At 43.9% G+C, this 21556-nt stretch overlaps 4 protein-coding genes across 6 annotated transcripts; 3 read left to right on the forward strand and 1 right to left on the reverse strand.

The window, feature by feature from the left end:
• The first annotated feature begins 282 nt into the window (after positions 1 to 282).
• Positions 283 to 10907, forward strand: LOC6507040 (glutamate decarboxylase). Of its 2 annotated transcripts, XM_032454297.2 has the most exons (9): positions 283 to 516; positions 581 to 705; positions 1409 to 1477; positions 3000 to 3236; positions 6769 to 7337; positions 7422 to 7489; positions 9087 to 9165; positions 9717 to 10061; positions 10124 to 10907. In XM_032454297.2, exons 3-9 carry the CDS (start codon positions 1417 to 1419, stop codon positions 10295 to 10297), a joined length of 1533 nt encoding a protein of 510 aa, XP_032310188.1. In that variant the 5' UTR covers positions 283 to 516; positions 581 to 705; positions 1409 to 1416; the 3' UTR covers positions 10298 to 10907. The 2 variants fall into 2 exon arrangements, with proteins under 2 accessions (XP_032310188.1, XP_014765046.1); XM_014909560.3 differs by lacking the exon at positions 581 to 705 and having other exon boundaries at positions 284 to 516.
• A 750-nt stretch (positions 10908 to 11657) lies between these two features.
• Positions 11658 to 13535, forward strand: LOC6507041 (fumarylacetoacetase). The gene is made up of 4 exons (XM_001956733.4): positions 11658 to 11864; positions 12206 to 12423; positions 12482 to 13083; positions 13139 to 13535. Exons 1-4 carry the CDS (start codon positions 11778 to 11780, stop codon positions 13483 to 13485), a joined length of 1254 nt encoding a protein of 417 aa, XP_001956769.1. The 5' UTR covers positions 11658 to 11777; the 3' UTR covers positions 13486 to 13535.
• Positions 13536 to 13745: 210 nt separating this feature from the next.
• LOC6507042 (bone morphogenetic protein receptor type-2) lies at positions 13746 to 21342 on the forward strand. Of its 2 annotated transcripts, none has more exons than XM_001956731.4 (5): positions 13746 to 14079; positions 17723 to 17879; positions 17936 to 18721; positions 18778 to 19601; positions 19657 to 21342. In XM_001956731.4, exons 2-5 carry the CDS (start codon positions 17816 to 17818, stop codon positions 20692 to 20694), a joined length of 2712 nt encoding a protein of 903 aa, XP_001956767.3. In that variant the 5' UTR covers positions 13746 to 14079; positions 17723 to 17815; the 3' UTR covers positions 20695 to 21342. The 2 variants fall into 2 exon arrangements, with proteins under 2 accessions (XP_001956767.3, XP_032310187.1); XM_032454296.2 differs by having other exon boundaries at positions 17729 to 17879.
• On the reverse strand, positions 15798 to 16424 carry LOC6492971 (clumping factor B). The gene has a single exon (XM_001956732.1). The coding sequence runs from the start codon at positions 16422 to 16424 to the stop codon at positions 15798 to 15800; it is 627 nt and encodes a 208-aa protein (XP_001956768.1).
• Positions 21343 to 21556: the final 214 nt, after the last annotated feature.

The raw sequence follows: 21556 nt of genomic DNA on the forward strand, positions 1-21556 counted from the left end.
ATCTGCTGGATACTTTGGGACACAACAGACCGCCCACTGGGGCTCACGTAGCTCCGCCCACACAAAATGGCTCTAACAAAAATGGTTGCCCAAAAATCGATGACGTCACAAAAGAGAGACTCCATGGGAATTTCTCACTTTCTCTGTTGGTGAAGGTTATGCAAGAGCTGGAGGAGTATCCTGCCAGCACCATACATATCTATGTATCTGTGCCTGTAGGTGTATCCTAAATGTGTGTATCTGTGTGGGCAGCCATTTTGCGGGAATGAAAAGCTTCGTAGGCAGCCGTGGCGGATGCTGCTGCTCATAGCTCCGCAGATCGTCAGCGAGTGTAGGCTGCTCAGTTCCCTCAGTTTGTCAACTAAAAACTACAAAATCACTAAATAAATTCAACTTATTTTCAAATTTGAAAAGTTATTGAGAGAGTTAGAAAGTTATAGCTCCGTCCGACGAGTGTTTTCTTTTCGAAAAGAAATCTTAAACGAAAGTGTGTTTGCTTGAAAGGAACTCTGTGTTGTAAGTTTTTTCGATTATTTAGTGGCCCACAATAGTAGAATCAGCACAGCACTCTCCATCTTAGAGATACATTTCGCATTTCGTCCTCGCACATACCTATCAGTAATTTTTCGATCAGCGTCGGTGCCACAAACACAGTCAAAGTGAATTATCTAAAGCAGTACATCGACGATATCCGCAGGATAATCGGTAAGACCCGCAGACGTATATCTCTTTTGGTTGCATAAGTCTCTTGTACGGTCCAAGGTTTTCGCCATTAACTGCAGCTGTCGCGCTGTCTGTATCCTAATGTAAATCCAATGAATACATATATATCCCAATCTATATGCATATTCCATATACTATACATAAAGTCAGGAAATTAGTTTAGATGGCGCTCACTGCGCAATAGCAGATGGCGCCAAATGGCGAGGAGGTGTCCTGAAATCTGAAATCTGTGTGTATATATGTATATGTATTCCAATGATATTTACCTCCCACACCCACTGGTCTTGCCCTTCACTTGTCCTTGGTTTTGGTCTATGGTCGAGTCCTTCCCTACCACCTCCCTACCACCTCCCTACCATCCTTCCAACCACCTTCCTCGTTGTTTATTTACACGCCCATTGCATTTTCCCACTCTCTGTGGATTTTATTTGTTTGTTTGTTTGCCTCTGTTTTGGTTATGCAATTTGTGTGCTGGCGGGAAAGAAAGGATATTGCGCGATAAGAGCGAGGCGAAGGACTTATGTAACACCTGCCTCAGGGTCTTCATGTTACATAACATTGACTCACTTCATTTGGCTTTGCTCCATTTATTTCCCCAGAACTGTATGAGTCTACCATTTTGTGTATACACCATTTGCATATATTTTTTAAAGGGTTTCATTTTATATTTTTAATTTAATTGCAGAAGAGAAAATGTCGCTTAATCCGAACGGGTATAAACTGTCCGAAAGGACAGGAAAACTTACGGCATTTGGTAAGTGTATTTTTAATATTATTTATAAGTGAAATATATTAGACATATCTGTAATATCATAAAGCTAAATACATAAAATATTTTTAAATCATATACACTTATATCCTTCATATCCATCCTTAGCTAAGATTTATTACAAACCGAATGACCAATTAATACTTACTAATTCGTAAATATTAATACCTAAGATTTATATTCCTTTCCCTCCAACCAACTTACTTTTGTGAATTATTACTTTTGTACTATGTTTCTGTTGCAAATAACATTGCTTTGCTAGTAATCCTGGCAGTGTCCTTCGACATTGCTGGGCAAATAACAAACGAGAATCCAACTGACACTGCCAGGGGCACGAAAACACAAAACGGCAAAACTGGCTAGCACAAGTCTGCCAAGGACATGAACAAGCCGTGGCTGTCGAGGACACTCGTGTCCTTGATAAATGGCCCTGCCTGGCAAGCTCTTGCTCACTCGATTCACTTAGGATCGTATGTTTGGTTTCGTTGAAGCGTGAAACTGGCGACTGTTGCCTTGTAACAGATTTTCCTCAGCAAACATGCAACAAACAGACAGACAAACAATCGGCTTGAGAGCAGAAGTCAAACAAATCCACCACCACCATGGATGGAAGACCAGAAAAGGTGCCAAGCAGGACTCTCCCCGAGGCGGAGGACGCGTGCCTCAAATTGAAAGGCCAACAAACATAAACCGTTTAGTCACAGGATATTGCTCACGCTTGAGTCCTGGCCGTGTGTGACGGCTGTGCTTAATGCTCTGGCTCCTTATCCCGCTCCTGTGCCCAGGGTGGGCTGCCTTTGACACTGAGCACCCAGCCAGCCAGTCGAGCACATTAAATTTTATTTAACTTTTTGGCCGTTAACTCGAGGAATTTTCAAATAGCTACAATTTGTCTACAGTCCGAAAATTTCCCACTCCCATAATGGTAATCATCCGCAACGTTAAGTTTCCAATTGATTTCCACAGAGTCCCGAATGGAGCTGTGGCGCCATTTCCTCGGTGGCTTAGTGGCCAAAACTTAATGCTCGAAACAAAGCCTCTGAAATTAATTGCAGATGCCGCAGAAGGACGAGTCCTGGGCAGACCACCAGATGGGAGTCATAAAAAGCCAAAGCACCACCCTCATTCTGATTTATAGAGAACAGCTCAGATTTTTTCAGTTTAATTTAATTAAAAAATCATAATATTATAATTAAATTATACCGATTCTTTTATTCAATTTATTAAAAATAAGTGCCTAAATATAAGTTTAAGGGATATTTTTCTATTAAAGCTTAGTCTAGTTTTCATGTCCTTTAGTCTCACCTTGGAAAAACTTATTTTTTTTTATAACCAAACTGCATGCCCACAAATCATCACAAAAATAATAACCATATATCATGATAAGAAAGAGGAAAAGTCGTTTTTTTCCTCTCCTGTCAGCCACACTTTTCATATTTAACGATAAGCATTTCTCATTTGGTTTTTCCGCACCCTGTGCTGCTGTTTTTTTTTATTTCCGTATCAGATCTCATGCCCACCACAGTGTCCGCTGGGCCGGAGACACGGGAGTTTCTCCTGAAAGTCATTGATGTCCTGCTGGACTTTGTGAAGGCAACCAACGATCGCAATGAGAAGGTCCTGGACTTCCACCATCCGGAGGACATGAAACGACTCTTGGACTTGGACGTTCCAGATAGGGCTTTGCCTTTGCAGCAATTGATTGAGGACTGTGCCACCACCCTGAAGTACCAGGTGAAGACAGGTGAGTTCTTTAGAAATAATAATAGATAATTTTAAAATATATAATATCTAAGCTAATATTAAATAATAATAGGGTGTCCCATACCCTCAGCTTCCTGAGAAAAAGTTAAATTAGTTCTCAATATTGATATTTCCCAACATAATTTGCATGCTTATCAAATCCTTCTGATGTTTGCTCAGTCGCGGTTTCATCAAATTTGTCCTTGCTTAGCATATGCTTTTTGTCTGCCGAATATTATTCAAGGGTTCTGGGTAAGGACGCGTGCCTCTGGACCTTGTGGTGGCATTAAAACATAAAGTGTGCAGCCTCCCAGATAAGCACATTAGCATATTGATGGCACTCGGGTAGATATTGTATAGTAGTGTCCTGGCAGACAACAGACAATGCCATTTTATGGCCCATTGAGCCGTGGTCCTCGCTTGTTTACACCTTTCAAAAACACTCGCCTCGGGTGCTTTCGTAATTCCCCCTCAATTCCCATCACAGCTCCCAGGATGTGTATAGACCAACATCAATCATAAATCAGGCAAAAGGGTTCTTTGTGCGGCGCAGATTTAGAAGCCAAAAGTCATTCGCACGTTTCAGTTTTTTTAATACCCAGTAGTGGTGAAATTAAGAGGGTATATTGAATTGAATGGCTGTTCGAGGGTATAGAATATTATTTTGTATGCAGTATTTTATGAAGGGTATTCATAAAGTTTTGCAACATCTTCTTCGAAAACTTCTAACCTGCTTTGAATGTCCTTGTTGATTTGATTTCATTGAAAATTAATGCGAGAGGCTGCCCGACTCCCTTCTGTCCTCCTGGCTGCTGTCTTTGTCCCAAGATGCTTGTGCAGTCCTTGCACGTGACCGCAATTATGTTTGGAGTATCGATAATAAGCGTATTTACTACACCAACCCCAAAGGACACACTCCCCCACCCCCATAGAATCCGGAAGTTGTGGCCTTGTCTCGGAAACAGGCGTTGCTTCCGTTGCTTCGCTGGGCGGGAAATGAGTCTAGCTTCTCCACCCCCATGATGACTTTTGTACAAAAAATTGAATTAAAACTCTACGCAATCAGGCGAGCCACTGAATAAACCTAGATTGCATGGGAAAGTTTTGGATAGAACTCGTAAATGCAATTACGAAAGGCGACTGACTAGCAAGCAGATATGTTGTTAGAAACTAAAACCCCTACTTGGTTAGAAACACTACTCTTTAAAGTCAAGTGAGTAAAAATATCGACTTTTTGCTTATCCAGAGATAACAGTCAATACTGTATTCCTTCTTTAACGATGCTTACTATCCCGCTAGACCTGATAAGAGTCCCATTTATGATCCTTAATCTTACATAATGCCTGCCCTGTCAGCCGGGGCAACCTGATACAGCGGAATACCAGACTTCCTCCTCCGAGAACTCCATAAAAACCAAGGGGAGCTTTAATCAAAATCCGTTGTTATTTTCTGACTCGCTGCATTCCTGATCCTTTGATGCGAATGAATGAGAGGCGGCGGGCCAGGCGAGGGTGACTCGGCGCAAGTCCTTCGCAAGCGTACATCCTGGCCACATGCGCAAATTGAAATGTTTGAATGCCGACGCTATGTCAGATTTTGCAGAGAGAAAAATGTTCTAAACAATCCTGTAAACAGGATACAGTTTATTTTATCTAGGAAGAATTATTTTTCTCTGTGCTTATATTTATGTTTCTGTGAGGATTTAGCCTTGTGGGCAATGGGATTTTAATCACACGACTTATGGCACTCAAGATGTGAACTGACAGACGCCGAAGGGTTCAAACCTGAATCCTAGAGAGTGGGGGATTGTAGGAACAGGGGAGTCAGACAGCTTCCTGATGGTGACTGAAAGCATTTTGTGATTCTTCGTGGGAGTTTTTTCTCAATCCCCCCTTCGAGACTGCACCCCAAAATCGAAGTCGCAATTAGCTACAATAAATGAGCAATTTATGGAGCTAAGAATGAGCCAAAGTATGAGGATTAGTGGGAGAAACTTGTTGAGCCGGCTATTTCCTATCGATTTGACGAGGCCTTGGGCCGCCTGCCCTTGAACATATGCACTTCCGTTGGCCATTCCCCCAATTCCCTCTTTTCGAGGCCAGTCAGCCGTATTTTGGTTCGGCCTTTGTTTCTGCTCTGAATATATTTTTAATAAAACAAAAACAAGGAGGACAGCGGCAGCAAACTGCAGGATGATGGCTGAAGGAAGCACAGCTGCCAGGCACATCTGCTGTCAGCTTAGAGAAACTTGGAGAACCGGGCGATGGAGATGGAAAAGTGGAATGGAGAAAGCCGGGAGACATCTAGACAGCCAGACAGCCGTGGCTAAATGGAAACCATTTTCAGCTACATTAGACAGGCGACAAAAATGGCAAATATCGAAAGTATTAGTTCTACGCTAAAAATGCACAAAGTATTTTTTTGTGAAATTAAAAAGGGAATAACCATATATGGCATTTCTGCTTCGAAAATCAAGAAAAGTGCATGGAGCCACTTTATGGCCCCCAGCAAAGTCTATATCTTTGCCAATAACCATCCGATTCTTGAGCGGAATACCTTAAACGATTCGTAGTTCGATTCCCCGTCAATCTGCATCAAAGTCTGGGAATAAAATATTTTTTAGATTTTTCATCAAATTTTCCGGAGAGTCCCCTTTGAAAATGAAGAAAAGTGCATGGAGCCACTATATGGCCCCGTGCGAAGGCTATATCTTTGCCAATAATCATCCGATTCTTGAGCGGAATACCTTAAACGATTCGTAGTTCGATTCCCCGTCAATCTGCATCAAAGTCTGGGAATAAAATATTTTTTAGATTTTTCATCAAATTTTCCGGAGAGTCCCCTTTGAAAATCAAGAAAAGTGCATGGAGCCACTTTATGGCCCCCAGCAAAGTCTATATCTTTGCCAATAACCATCCGATTCTTGAGCGGAATACCTTAAACGATTCGTAGTTCGATTCCCCGTCAATTTGCATCAAAGTCTGGGAATAAAATATTTTTTAGATTTTTCATCAAATTTTCCGGAGAGTCCCCTTTGAAAATCAAGAAAAGTGCATGGAGCCACTATATGGCCCCGTGCGAAGGCTATATCTTTGCCAATAATCATCCGATTCTTGAGCGGAATACCTTAAACGATTCGTAGTTCGATTCCCCGTCAATCTGCATCAAAGTCTGGGAATAAAATATTTTTTAGATTTTTCATCAAATTTTCATCGATTCCCCTTTGAAAATCAAGAAAAGTGCATGGAGCCACTATATGGCCCCCAGCGAAGGCTATATCTTTGCCAATAATCATCCGATTCTAGAGCGGAATACCTTAAACGATTTCTGGATCGATTCCTCATCAATCTGCATCAAAATCTGGGAACAAAATATTTTTTAGATTTTTCATTAAATTTTCCGGTTCCCCTTTCAAAATTAAGGAAAGTGCATGGAGCCACTAAAGTGGCCTTAGCGAAGGCCACTTTAAAAGGAATATCCTTTTCGATTAATACACTAATATCCTTATTATAACAATCTAATTTATTCCCCAGGACATCCTCATTTCTTCAACCAGCTGTCTTGTGGCTTGGACCTGGTCTCGATGGCTGGAGAATGGCTAACAGCCACAGCCAACACCAACATGTTCACCTACGAGATCGCGCCTGTTTTCATTCTGATGGAGAATGTGGTGCTGACGAAGATGCGTGAGATTATCGGCTGGTCTGGCGGTGATTCGATCCTGGCCCCTGGAGGATCCATTTCCAATCTGTATGCCTTTTTGGCTGCACGCCACAAGATGTTCCCCAACTACAAGGAGCACGGCTCCGTGGGATTGCCCGGCACCTTGGTGATGTTCACTTCGGATCAGTGCCATTATTCGATCAAGTCCTGTGCCGCTGTCTGTGGCCTAGGAACCGATCACTGCATCGTAGTGCCCTCTGACGAACATGGCAAGATGATCACCTCGGAGCTGGAGAGGCTGATCCTGGAGCGTAAGGCCAAGGGCGATATTCCATTCTTTGTGAACGCAACCGCTGGAACGACTGTCCTTGGAGCGTTCGATGACATCAATACTATTGCAGATATCTGCCAGAAATACAACTGCTGGATGCACATTGATGTGAGTTTGAAGGATAAATAATAATTGTAAAATAGTAACTATTAATAAATTTTATTTGGTCCTTTGATTTTGTAATCCTTTCAGGCTGCTTGGGGAGGTGGCTTGATGATGTCCCGAAAACATCGTCATCCTAGGTTTACTGGAGTGGAGCGGTAAGTGCCTACTTATGTTTATCTTTTCAAAGCTTTACAAACTTCCTGAAAACTTTATCAAATCCCTTAAACTTCTTAACATTTTCTGTCATTCTGTCCATGATTTCTTTGCAAAAACCTTCTATAAAGTCTTGTCTTTTGTCCCACAAAATTGTTGCTTTCATTCATCATCTTTCTCTGGGTGACATGAACTCTGTGCCCTCATCTTCTGGCAAGTCAAAACACAAATTGAAATCTCTTCCCGGCTCTCGGGTAAATTTAAATCTAAATGCTCCCAAATGGCCCGCATCGCTCATCCACCCGCCTCGTTCCCATCCTCGTTTAAGGCTGGAACATGTGGGAAAAATCTCAATTTGTCATTTAGTGCCTCCATCAGGTGTTCAGAGCTTACAGGGATTACAAGGCACAAGCCGAGTGCATTTTATCCCGAGCACACAAATGAACAAAGTGGATTTCCAACCCGTGTTGGAGTAGTAGTCCTTCGTGGAAGTCCTTCGCCAAGGGGGGTGTTTTTGGGTGGGCATTACTTACACAACAATTACGCCAAACAATGAAAGAAGGGCAACCGCTTCATCCCCTCGACAAAGCGAGGAAGAGGAATTTTTAATTTTAAAGTCGCAACCTGAAATGCACTTTACCTCCATCCCACATCCGCCATTCCATCTTCAATCCATTTAGAGTTTACCATCTTAAATTCCACTTGGATTTGGAGGAGCTTAGGCAAATGTGGCTATTGCAGCTGTCGTCGTATTGACAGCCTGCGGTCAACTCCAGACTCCATAAACAGTTTCAAATTGATGGCCTTGGAGGTGGGGTGGTGCTCCTGGAAGTTCTGCCAGTCCTGCCAGTCCTCCTTCTTTATGCCTCAGCCATCCATCACCCAAAGCGTTCGGCTTCAATTAGATTGAATGGCGCCTAGTGCTCAGAACCGTTGTGGCATGCAAATTGAGGTCCTTAATTGAAACGCTCTTGGTGCGAATTAATCATTAAAGAGCTCATGTAGCTGACAACTTGTGCGGGCTGCCCTGGCTTACGCCACTCTGATTAATGGTCCTTTTTGCACCGAAGGCTCTTAAATGGACTGAGTTTTACTTTTAAAACAATAGCTACTATTTCTTATTTAATTTTCAATAATTTTTTTTATTTTCAATCAAAATTAAATTACAATATTCACACTCATCCTTTTTAAAACAGTACCCCGTTTAAAAAAAAGTGAAGCACACTTCCAGGCACTCCATAAGGATCATGTTTATAGACACCCACTCACACACACCCACATACTCGCTCACAAAGGAAAAACCCACATAACTGTAAATAGCTCCCCCAGGGATGTTTAGCTGTCAACCCTCCATCGCCCACGGGGGTTGTCGTCTTCGCTCTTTTGAATTCAATTAAAGTGCTGCGGCCTGAAATTGCCACAATTTATGGCACTTGCCGTGCCACGTCCTTCATCCTTCTTGTCACCCAGCAGGGGGTGGGATTTGGTAGCCAGTAGCCAGAAGTGAGGGTTGGGGTTTGCACCACACTGCGGCAGATTAGTGTTAATTGTTTGTAATTCCTAATTGAATGATCATTTACGTTTTGATTTTTTTTTCAGTGCCGATTCGGTTACCTGGAATCCCCACAAGTTGATGGGAGCCTTGTTGCAGTGCTCCACGATTCACTTCAAGGAGGATGTAAGTATCTGACAACAAGGACATTATTCATAGAAATAGGTCTTCACTTAAGCCATTCTTTAATTATAAAGTTTTTGATGCTACCAACCTTCATATATCTCCCGAAAAAATACATTAAACATGTTATAACCTTTACCAATCCATCCGAAACAAATTCAAGGGATACCTTCGGCTCAACCCCATACGGCTGCTTTAAATTCCTCTCAGCCCTCCCAAAGCCCAACATTCTTCTGGATGCACATCGAGCAATGTTTGTGTAAAGAATTCCAATTGTTGTGCTCCGAACAATTCCTTATTATTCTCAATATCGAGAGGGGTTGTGGCTGCCGCTCGTCCTGGCTCGTCCTGGCACAATGCGTATAGAAATCTTTCCCAACCCTGGCGACCAAAAAGGCGCCCAGTCACCCTGACTTTTTTTTACATCCCGTGCAATATGTTGCCATCGGTCACAGTTGCGTCTTTTGGCAGGCGGAATTTTAATTAAAGTTTCAACTTGACTTATGGACCGAACGAGATGGAGAGCTTCTATTTGAAAATCGATTCTATTCCAGGGCCTCCTCATCAGCTGTAATCAGATGTCGGCGGAGTATCTGTTCATGACCGACAAGCAGTACGACATCAGCTACGATACCGGAGACAAGGTCATCCAGTGCGGCCGGCACAACGACATCTTCAAGCTCTGGCTGCAGTGGCGGGCCAAGGGCACCGAGGGCTTCGAGCAGCAGCAGGATCGGCTCATGGACCTGGTCCAGTACCAGCTGAAACGCATTCGCGAGCAGTCGGACCGCTTCCACTTGATCCTGGAGCCGGAGTGCGTGAATGTGTCGTTCTGGTACGTGCCCAAGCGATTGAGAGGAGTGCCCCACGATAGCAAGAAGGAGGTGGAGCTGGGCAAGGTAAGGATAAAGGACATAGAGGTATTATATGAAGAAATCCTAATCGGTTGTGTCCTAAACAGATCTGCCCCATCATCAAAGGCAGGATGATGCAGAAGGGTACCCTCATGGTGGGCTACCAACCCGATGATCGGCGACCCAACTTCTTCCGCTCGATCATCTCCTCGGCGGCCGTCACCGAAGCGGATGTGGACTTCATGCTGGACGAGATCCATCGCCTGGGCGACGACTTGTAAGGGGCTTCACTTTGATTTAGATTTGGATTGGTACACATATACGGTAGTTCGCAAAAACCAAGAAGTATCTTTAAGGTAAAAGCATATCAGAAGGCGACCGCTAAGTAATACCCAGAACTTTTGGGAGAGCTATTCATCGGAGTTCAATGTTGAATGTAAATTTGTTTGTATCTATAAAGTGTTGCTAGATGTTCCTTTTCGATTTCTCATCCCGTTATCCGTTAACCGTTATTCGTTATCGTCCCAGTGTTGGAAAACTAATTATAATCAACGAGTTTGATTTCCTTTTAAATGCGAATGAAGAATCTAGAACTAATATTTGAATATCTATATGTATACTGAAACAAAAATAATGAGTAAAAATCAGAGCATAAAGCCACCAAAACACACACCACCAAATAAAATATTACAAAAAATCAATCCCAACCACCCACACTTAAAAACTGCAATATATATTATCCGGAAAATATATAGAAACTGTTGGAATGCTATCTTTACATATCAAGAAAAGATGAAGGAGTTGAGAACTTTTAGTTGAATCTTTGTTGATTTTTATTAGTTTGCAAATAGTGAAAAATTTTCAAAATAGAAAATTCTATGGCCATGCGTACCTTTAAAATAAAAACGAGATCGAAAGAGACCTGTGCTTGTTAATTGTATAGACAAAATCAATGAAAAAATCGAAAGGATCTGGTGCTCCAGGTCCCATTTAGTCCATGTATCGAACTGTGCTATATATAGAGACATGAATACGTATAATCGAATTAGTTGGAGTTTAGTTTCCAGCCAGTGGAGGACAGATATATATACAAATATATACCCGGAGTCAATTAAACTCAATTATGAATGTTGGAAAGTTCTGCTTTTATGTTAAATTTCAATTATAAGATTGGTTCAGGAAAGGATTAAAAAGGAAAGGGAAGGATCACACAATCAGACACTCTACATCCTACCTGTGCACCAAACTCTTTTGTCAATTCAGCAAAAAAATAAAAGAATATTGAGTATAAATTAAACGTATATAATATATTATTGTATTTTAATGTGTGTTAACTAAGTTATCCAGCATCAGAGATATATGAATCGCACTCACGTTATGTATGTATAAATTGATGTATATGTATTTGCAGAAATCAAAATCAAGAAACCAGAACAAGAATTATTCCAACATCTATATAAATGCAAAGAATATATTATATATATATAAATATATGGGTAAATAAATAAAAATAAAAGTAACCAAAGCACAACAAGTGGCTCTCTTTATTTGGTTCCAGTTCTCTTCCAGTTTGGGGGCTTGGTTTTGAGAAGAGAACCCCGAGCGGGAGATCGTGGGGATATCGGTTGGCTATATAAGCCCGAACGTGGAGTGATATCTCTCAAACTCAAACTGGCACCGCGCGCGTTATTGTCGTTATTCTGCTTCAGCTCACTAATTAGCACCCACCTGCCAAAGTTTTCCACTCTGAGAGTTTTCAAAATGCCTGAAAGCTTCGTGCCAGTGCCCGCGGGTAGCGATTTTCCCCTGGAAAACCTTCCCTACGCCGTATTTTCGACTCAAAATAATGTGAGTAACAAAATAAACAATAATTTTATCACGAGTATGGCTTTTTTAAGGGTTTCTTATCTTTATTTCTATAAAAATTCTATTACAAAGAAAATGTGTTTTTCAAGTCAAGCACTTTCCATGTGACTTTGTGGCCAGTTCTACTTGTTCTAGAATTTAAGTTTAGAACAGAAACCCGCTTTGGGGCATAACATTTGCATACATCATCCAACTCAAACTAGTTTGTTTACGAAAACAATATGGTAATCCCGCCTTTAACAGCCCAGCAACTAACTGCTCTGATAAGATTCTGTATCTTTTATCCATAACTCTGAATATCGTATCGTAAATTTACCCCTCAGAAAGTTAATCGTATTTGTGTGGCTATTGGCGAGCATGTCCTCGACTTGAAAGCTGTCTCCCAGCTGTATCCTGTTCAAGTTCAGAAAAGCCTGCAGGCGCAGTCCTTGAACGAGCTTATGGGCCAGGACTTTGAAGCTTGGGATGTAGTAAGGACACAGACACAGAAGCTTTTGACGAAGGGTTCTGAACTGGATCAGAACATCGATTTGAAGGCGGCGTAAGTAGATGTTTTCAAGAAATGTTTCTAATTTTTTCTAATATTTCTTTTATTCCAGTTCCATTGTTCCCCAATCGGATATCAAACTGCACCTCCCAGCTCAGATCGGTGACTACACAGACTTCTACTCTTCCATCCACCATGCCACCAATGTGGGCATCATGTTCCGTGGTCCGGATAATGCACTGATGCCCAACTGGCGCCACTTGCCAGTGGGTTACCATGGTCGTGCCAGCTCCGTAGTGGTTTCTGGAACTCCCATCCGTCGTCCTCTGGGACAGACCCTTCCAGAGGGAGCAGAGAAGCCAGTTTTTGGAGCCTGCAAGCTTCTGGACTTTGAACTGGAGATGGCCTTCTTCATCGGAGGAAAGGGAAATCAGCTCGGGGAGCCCATCAAAGTGGACGAGGCCTGGAAGAATGTCTTCGGCTTCACCCTGATGAACGACTGGAGTGCCAGGGACATCCAGAAGTGGGAGTACGTTCCCCTGGGTCCCTTCACGGCCAAGAATCTCGGCACTACCATTTCGCCCTGGGTGGTGCCCACTGCTGCCCTGAAACCTTTCCTGTTGGACAATTTCCCCCAGGAACCGGAGGTGCTTCCATATCTTCGCCAAAATGTGCCTTTCAATTTTGATATTAATCTGGAGGTGTCTTTGAAGCGTAAGTTCACTTGAGGTCATTTTTTCCAATCTTTATTAAATGATATTATTTTCAGCTTCTGACCAAAACGAATCTCTTATCTCCAAGTCGAACTTCAAGCACCTCTACTGGACGCCACTCCAACAGATTGCTCATCACACGGTCACTGGCTGCAACCTCCGTCCGGGTGATCTGATGGCCTCCGGCACCATCTCCGGCGAGACTCCGGACTCCTATGGATCCCTCCTAGAGCTGTGCTGGCGGGGAACCAAGACCTTGGAGCTGCCTGGCGGAAAGACAAGGAAGTTCCTGCAGGACTACGACGAGGTCATCATCCGGGGACACTGCAAGAAGAACGGACTGCGCATCGGCTTTGGAGAGTGTGTGGGACAAGTGCTTCCTGCCCACCCTGTTGCTCAGTAGGGACTTAAATATTTTAAATAAATATTAAAATTTTAATCACATAAAAAATTCTTAAATTTGCCTACTGTGCGTATACTTGATATTATTTTTTCCGGTGCAGTCTAATAAGCTCAACAAGTGCTTTAAAGCTGATGCTCTCCCAGCTGGGGGCTCTCTTTCAGCGGCTAGCTCCAATCGCTGATTCCCTCATTCTACGCAGCTTCGTAAATACTCGCATGCCGCTTCTTCTGCCCCAAAAAGAGCGCCAGCAGCAACCGAGAGGCATAGACCGCGTCGCATTCACTTCTCAGTCGTCGTGGTCGACGGGTCGCAAGGGTTTCGTTCGAAAAGCGAAAAATCGAAAAAAGCAGAGGCAGCGTTGCGCCTATCGGGCAAACTTGTTTAAAGTGCCATAAAAAGCCACAGAAAAGCAACAAAAACGCAAACAAAAAATTGAAATCAGAAAAGAAGCACCGCTGAGTAGACGCGACTAGCGCCGGGCTCCAATAATACATATAAAAAATATAAAAAAAAAATATTATAATTTAAAACAGGTACAAGCATAATTTTTCGTCGAGCGAGTGCAAGTGTGCTGAAAAATGGCCTGAATTTTGTGTAAGTGACTGCAAAAAGTGCATAAATTGGTGCAAATATTGTCCGCAAAAAAATCCGCCTTGGAAAAATCAATTTTTTACTCTTCTCTGCGCAAGTACACACACACTTACACACCGAACACACAACATTTGCACAGCAGACTGTCGGCCACCCACCCTGGCAGAAAATTGTGTCTGCATACAGAGAGCAGGCACTGTAAACAATTGAGGAATAATTTTCAATAATTTACTTTTGAAATTTGCGTATTCAAATATGCAAAAGTAACATAGACAGTTATGCTATATATTCACATGAATGTAAGGATGTAGCAAGTGTATACACACTAAAAATGTGTTCCTCGTTTCTCGCCTATTTGTTGATATCTTGTCCTCTTGACATTTTACTTCACTTCGTTTCTGGCATTGAGAGCGTGTGGTTTATAAAATCTTTATTGTGTGTTTTATTTATTCATTGAGGGTTTCTGGTTAATACTTAATTGTATTACTTATTTATTAACAAAACCAATAGAATCAAAACAAAAAGGAGGATATAATATGATATAATATAATATGATAATATGAAATATGATATGATAAACAAATTTAAATTAAAAATTATGAAAAAGATTTATTTTCCGCTGTGTAGGACAACCTCAAAGGCCAATTCACATTCGCAAATCAACAAGAGACCTTTCAAGAATCCATTCAGTCTTCCATTGCTATTGCTGCTTCTCTGGCTCCACTCCAGCCTGCACTTTTGTGTTTTTGCATTGATTTTCTGCATCGCCACAATGGCCACAAATGCAGGAAAGGAGTATATAACGAAAAAGATCCCGAAACTCAAGAACAAATACAAATACATACGTGGATACACATGCTCTGCAGTCGCATTCTTGTGGGGACATGGACAAATGCACACGCAGCACGCAAAAAGTTAATCAGGCCCCAACAGAAACAGAGGAAGGGGGCAGCAGTAGTACATATTTTTCATATGCAAAAAAATAAAAAGAAACTGTGAATATCATAAGCGTACCCTTCTATCTCTTTGGAAATAGAAATTTAGGATATATGAAATACATTTTTTAAATCCTAGTAGGCTATGTATACTTAGTCAACATAAATAAAGAAATAGTTATTAAATTTTTAATATTTTCTGACTAAAAAATATTAAAATATCATATTTAATATTGTCTTCTAGTTGTAGATCCCCCTTGACATAGTGTATCAGGCAGTATTTGCAATTAACTGGCGCCGTCGGCTGTCGTGCGAGAGCAGCCGGCGGCTGCCTGCCCCCCAATCCACCACCATCCCCCCTTCCTGTCCACTGCTGTCACCCCTCGAGCGCCACTTGAGACACCGCCAATAGAACCTGTTTTGGCGGGCCAGAGACGCTGCTCTCGCATCTCTCCAAGCTCTTGCCAGGAAATCTGCGCATGTGCGAAAAAAGTGGAGAAAGGCGGGGGAGCCAGGAAAGCCGGTTGATGCGTTCGAAAAACAACACCAAATGACAGAAAAATAAAAAAACAAAAACAATTTTTAAATGGACAATGTTTGTATGCTTTTCCCAGTGTCATAAGAATGTACTGCTCTATAAATTTGTAAAAAGATGCTCCTTAAAGTAGTGTCCTTAGAGATGTATCTTGAGTGTCCATGTAGTTTCTATGAGTGCCCATGTAGTCTCTATGAGTGTCCCTTGCTCTTATTGCCCTCCGCTGCCTTCATCTTCTTAGTGTCTAGTATTTAGTCTCCATTCTTCATCTGCTTCGCCACTATGGCCTCCACCCTGGCACGACGACGCGCCCTCCACAACTTCATGCGGCGCTTGTAGCAGTAACGGTCCCCACGGGTCCTGGGACCGTGCAGTATCTCCATGCAGCGGAGCTGGAAGTTCAGCATGAAGACCACCAATCCAATGCGTTTAACTTTCAGTTGATATGGAGTTAGGGACTCCTTTGGCTTCTTGTCCCCGGCCTTGTCATCCTTCGGCTTCTGCTCCACATGCTTGTGTTCCTTTTCCGGCTTGTGCTCCACATGCTTGTGATCCTTTGGCTTCTCCTTTTCCGAATCCGACGAGTCCGTATCCGAATCAGTTTCTCCCCAGTCGGAATAGTCCTCTTCCGAATCTGAATAGTCTTCCGAATCAGAGTAGTACTCCAGCCAGTTGTTTTCTTCATTATCTTCCCGATGCCAGTCCTCCTGATCCGACTCATCATCAGACTCATCTGCCTCCTCTGATTCCTCCAGCTCGCCTTGGGCTACTTTGGCCTTCTCATCCTTCACTTCGGCAGTCTCTACGACCTTGGCTTCATCTGGAATTGGAGCTTCAACGTCCAGTTTGGGATCTTCCTTCACCAAAACCTTTTCCATTTTCGAGCGCTCCGTTTTGAAAAAATAAATAGTTCCAATAAAAAATAAGAATATTCCGAAATGTACGAGGAATACGAGAATGCTGCTCATAGTACGAATCCGGATAGACTGAACATTTCTGTGGAGAGTTCCTACAACAGCCTTTTGACAGGAATTGTGATTCCAAATTGACAATTCCATGGCCTACTTAGGAATTAATATTTTCCGTTTATCAACACTGGCCCCAAAAGGGAACACCAGTTGAACAATACTAGTCGCATACGTAATATATCACGTATACGCACCGATTATATTTGAAAATCTTAAAAAATAGTTGACATCTCTAGTTTTCTAATCGCGTCACGTAACCATCTCTAGAGTTAAAGTCCTTATCACCTAGTGATAGGCCTAAGGAGATAATCGACTTCATTCTTAATTTATATAAGAAATTCATGAATCGAAATCGCCATAAATTGTTGACTAAGATAGCGAAGGTAGATTTCATAATCGCTTGATAAGTGTATCCTGCCCTGCCAGATAAAAGTGCTTATCGTTCTTTCAAATTTCATGCCCCGTCACCCACAATTAACCCAAATGTCGCAAATGCAAATTGGTTACCAGCTACCAGACTACCATCTAGGTATAAACACACTTCTATATACTTTCTGTATATATTTACTTTATGTACCCTATAATCCAGGAGGACTGAAGCGTTATAATTTCTATAACATAATTGATGGCTGCTAACTTTTTTAATCATCATTCCGCTGGGGTGGGTGGGGTTGGAATAAGCGTGAAGCAGACGTGCGGAATGTGTGCTCTCGGATACCCAGTAATTATTAAAAAAAACTAATTTGAGGTATATCAGTACACGGAGAGCTGAAATGTAAAGCTTTTCAGTTTAATTGGGTATGGAATACGTCGGGGCTTACGCTTTCATTGACACTCGAGACCGACAGAAATGATTTTGCATAGTCTGGCGGCGCCCGGTTCCAAATGGGTTCCAAAGTGCAACCGTCTCCGTCGCTCTGGAGTGGGTGGGTGCACACAGAGTCGTCCCCCCTTTGAGGCCCCGACGACCCAAAAGAGAGCTTCTCCGTCATGATCGCGGCCCCTCGAGCTGGGAATTATATAGAAATTGTGACAGTGTTTGTATTTGGGTCTGGGCATTATCATCGCCCGTAGAGCTGTATATAAAACAAATCAGTGTAGTGAGGCGGGGGAAAAGGGTGCGAATGTGTCGCAGACCTATTGATAATTACTTCATCGATTCTATTAATAAAAAAGTCAACAAATAAACATTAACGCCATTTCATCAGTTTCAGGTCGCACAAAATGCCTTAAAATTGGATAGCCCTTCTGCCATTACAAATCGGAGTTGCTGAACAAATAGTCCACTGAAGAATTTCAAAATGAATCGATTCTACGGTAGCTGGCCCTGGCTATTGTTGGCCCTGATCGCCCTAAGCCGAGCAAGTGAGTAACCCAGTTAGTTCCTATTATAAACTCTTATTTATAAATTCTTTATTCAGCTCCAGTTCCCAACCGGCCGCACAGCTGCATAAGCTACCAGGACATGGACAACTCATTGAATGACGACGAAACCGACTCGGACAACAGCGGAGAGCTGCAGGAACAGCAAATCGAATCCACTCCCATGCCCAGTGAGCCACATCGACGCACCTGCTCCGAGAGCTACACCTTTTGCTTCACCCTGTGGAACCAAACTCCCAACGGCACCAAGATTGTGAAGCAGGGCTGCTGGAAGGACAACACGGATCGCCATTCCCTCTGCAGCCAGTCGGAGTGCAACAGCTCGGCGCCCACATCCAGATCCAGTACCCTGTACTTCTGCTGCTGCTTCGGGGACGTGTGCAATGACCAGTATTCCGTAGTGGAACCTTCGCCTCTGGAGCTGGGCTCCACGAAGCCGATCACCAATCGGGCCACGGCGAAGCAGCAACAGTCCTTCATGGTCAGCACCATGTTGGGCTTCATTGGCGGCTTCACGGCCATCATGATTGGCGTCTTTCTGGCCGTTCAGTATTGCCGGGTGCCCAAGGAGAAATCCGAGCCGGAGGAGTCACCACTAGCGCCCTCAGGTCCGGGCTACAGTTCCAATCTCAGGAATGTGGACAACATGAATCTGATTGGCATGCTGGGCAGTGGCAAGTACGGGACTGTGATGAAGGGCCTGCTCCACGACGAGGAAGTGGCTGTCAAGATCTATCCCGAGGAGCATCATCAGTACTATGTGAATGAGAGGAACATCTACGCGTTGCCTTTGATGGATTGTCCGGCATTGTTGAGCTATTTTGGTGAGGGATTCTAAACATGAGAGCTATATAGTTTCTAAAATGGATTCCATTTTCAGGTTATGATGAGCGATGTACCATGGATGGCAGGATGGAGTACCAGCTGGTGCTTTCGCTGGCTCCGCTGGGTTGCCTCCAGGATTGGCTTATTGCCAACACCCTGACCTTTAGCCAGTGCGGTGGAATGCTACGATCCATCACCAGAGGCATCTCTCATCTGCACACCGAACTCCGCCTGGGGGATCAGCACAAGCCCTGCGTCGCCCACCGCGACATAAACACCCGGAATATCCTCGTTCAGGCGGACTTGACCTGTTGCATTGCGGACTTTGGATTCGCCTTGAAGGTGTTCGGCTCCAAGTATGAGTACAAGGGCGAGGTGGCCATGGCGGAGACGAAATCTATCAACGAAGTAGGCACTTTGCGGTACATGGCACCCGAACTGCTGGAGGGAGCTGTGAACTTACGAGATTGCGAAACGTCCCTGAAACAAATGGATGTCTACGCCCTGGGTCTTGTGCTCTGGGAGGTGTCCACCCGATGCTCGGACTTTTATGCTCCTGGCCAGGCCACGCCTCCGTACAAGGCGCCCTACGAACAGGAGGTTGGCTCTCATCCCAGCTTCGATCAAATGCAGGCTCTGGTGGTGCGCCACAAGGCCCGCCCGCTATTCCCCACTGGCTGGGGCGGTGGTGCAGCCGCCAAGGTGGTGCGCGACACTTGTGAAGACTGCTGGGACCACGATGCGGATGCCAGGTTGACGTCGCTGTGCGCCGAGGAACGGATGCAGGAGATGTCTGGGCTGAGACCACGGGCACAGCCACAGCCCGCTAGTCCCATGTTGAATACAAATAATCTGGTCACGCCCGTGAATTCAGAGCAGGTAAGCAGGATCTATTTGTATTCCAGATATGTATTTTAAAATTATTCGATTTTAGTCTGTCAATGTTATAACCACAACGGCGGCTGCGGTGCACCACCAGATGAGCTCGGATACAGCCGGATTGCTCCAGCCTCCGCCCAACCAACAGTTACCTGCAGCGGCTCTCGAGCGGGAGAAGAACCACCTGAGCTATCCCCAGCAACAGCTACAGCCATATCAGGGCCGGAATCCCTGCCAAGAAAGGAATCTGGCTCCGATGACGATGCGAACGCCGCCTGTACTGGTGGAGAGGAGCAAGAAGCACAGTTTCCAGACGCAGCCGCAGGAGAACAGTCTGTCCTGCCTGGAGCATGATGTCAGTGTGGAGGAGCTGATAGCCAGCCATCACCAACAGCAGCAGAAGAACTCAATCATCGGCGGAGCAGGTAATCCCAATCCCAACCTGGGACAGGGATTTCCCAAACAACAGAATACGGATCACAAGCTGAGAGGATGGCACGGCGTTCGAGCTCTGATTCACAAGAAACTCTTCCGCAAGGAGCACGCCGAGGAGCTGTGCCGCCAACTCCAAATGGGCGAGGAGAAATCCAACCTGGTGACGGCTCTGAGAAGGCCTAACAACCTGGACCTGAGTCCCCGGTTGGACAAACCCACGCCGCTACAGCTCAGGAGTGCGGAACAGCGGAGTGGAACCCCAGCTCACATAGTGCCCCGTTCACTGTCCAGCAGTCTGATAAAACACATCAACGGCAGCACCAACAATAACTCCATCCAGAGTCACGGAAGCGAACTCCAGACGCTCACCCGGCCAGGTCCGAAGCGGAGACCCGGCCACCTGCGAACCAACTCCCTGATGGCCACCACAGTCCACCAGGGTCCGCCCACGGAGCAGCAGATGCGCCGTCAGCACAGCCTGGAGGTGTTCCGGGAGGTCTTCAGTGGTCGGGGGAGCAGCGAGCGTCTGAGGGATCCCAGCGAAAGGGTCAAGACGCCGGGAGATGTGCCGCCGTCCGTGAGGAAAGCGCGGGCCAGCAAGACACTCAGTTTGTACGACGACAGGATGATGGACTCATCGCTGCTGAATATTCTCTAGCATGAGGAGGTTCTGCTGCTGGAGCTATAAGCAGCAGAACACAGTCCTGGACTCATATCTCATCCTTCATCGAAAACATATTCAACGATAGCCATAGGAGCAGAGGACTCGAACCGCTTCCTGGAAAAGTCTTCTCATAAAAAATGTAATCAGAAGGGAATTGGGTGACTCTTGGTTTTCTTCGATTTCTAATGAAGAAACAGAACAGACCCAATAACATTTATTTTTCAAGCAATGGCATGGGAGTTCAAAGATATATGTGTATATTTAGATGCATTTTCTCACCAATCATCCTAGCGTTTAGAGCGGCAAACAACCAAAGTCCTTATAGGTTAGAAATCAGACTAGAATCGTACGTGTATCAGTATATAGCAGGGAGTATATATCTTCCTTTCACACACATATACAAATATATATATATATAGAAGTATATATTTTTTTGACTTGAACTTGAACTTGGACAAGAGCGAAACAGGTAGTAGTATCTATATAGTTTGTATATGTACGGTTTTCACTCGAGTCGAGCTTAGGGTTGGACGTAGAAAGAGGAGCGAACTAAGACAGAAGATGGGGCTTGGTCGGACCACATTTTTAGAGCCATATATATACATTAATTATGATCCCCATATACTATGTAAACACCGTAATGGAATATTTAGTCATCACATAATTGCATAGGTTGTCGAAATACTTAATGGAGTAATGGAAAAATTGTATTCAAAAACAGGAGCACAAAATACTCGAAAAGAATTAATGGAAATCTGGTTAACAATTTAGACACTTCTTATGAGGCAGAAACTGAGGCTCAAGGCTGAGACCCCTATGTATGTTCGAGTATTTGGCAACCGTAGCACTCTTAACC

The sequence above is a fragment of the Drosophila ananassae genome, chromosome 2R, assembly GCF_017639315.1.
Source record: "Drosophila ananassae strain 14024-0371.13 chromosome 2R, ASM1763931v2, whole genome shotgun sequence".
NCBI lineage: Eukaryota > Metazoa > Arthropoda > Insecta > Diptera > Drosophilidae > Drosophila > Drosophila ananassae.

Bases quoted from the DNA above. Each gene is read 5' to 3' on its own strand.
- LOC6507040 (XM_032454297.2), top strand. From the start codon at position 1,417: ATGTCGCTTAATCCGAACGGGTATAAACTGTCCGAAAGGACAGGAAAA. The intron at 7,490-9,086 runs GTAAGTGCCTAC...TTTTTTTTTCAG, and splicing joins AGGTTTACTGGAGTGGAGCG to TGCCGATTCGGTTACCTGGA. The intron at 10,062-10,123 runs GTAAGGATAAAG...TGTCCTAAACAG, and splicing joins AGGAGGTGGAGCTGGGCAAG to ATCTGCCCCATCATCAAAGG.
- LOC6507041 (XM_001956733.4), top strand. From the start codon at position 11,778: ATGCCTGAAAGCTTCGTGCCAGTGCCCGCGGGTAGCGATTTTCCCCTG. The intron at 12,424-12,481 runs GTAAGTAGATGT...CTTTTATTCCAG, and splicing joins AACATCGATTTGAAGGCGGC to TTCCATTGTTCCCCAATCGG. The intron at 13,084-13,138 runs GTAAGTTCACTT...TATTATTTTCAG, and splicing joins TCTGGAGGTGTCTTTGAAGC to CTTCTGACCAAAACGAATCT.
- LOC6492971 (XM_001956732.1), bottom strand. From the start codon at position 16,424: ATGGAAAAGGTTTTGGTGAAGGAAGATCCCAAACTGGACGTTGAAGCT.
- LOC6507042 (XM_001956731.4), top strand. From the start codon at position 17,816: ATGAATCGATTCTACGGTAGCTGGCCCTGGCTATTGTTGGCCCTGATC. The intron at 17,880-17,935 runs GTGAGTAACCCA...TTCTTTATTCAG, and splicing joins GATCGCCCTAAGCCGAGCAA to CTCCAGTTCCCAACCGGCCG. The intron at 18,722-18,777 runs GTGAGGGATTCT...TTCCATTTTCAG, and splicing joins GGCATTGTTGAGCTATTTTG to GTTATGATGAGCGATGTACC.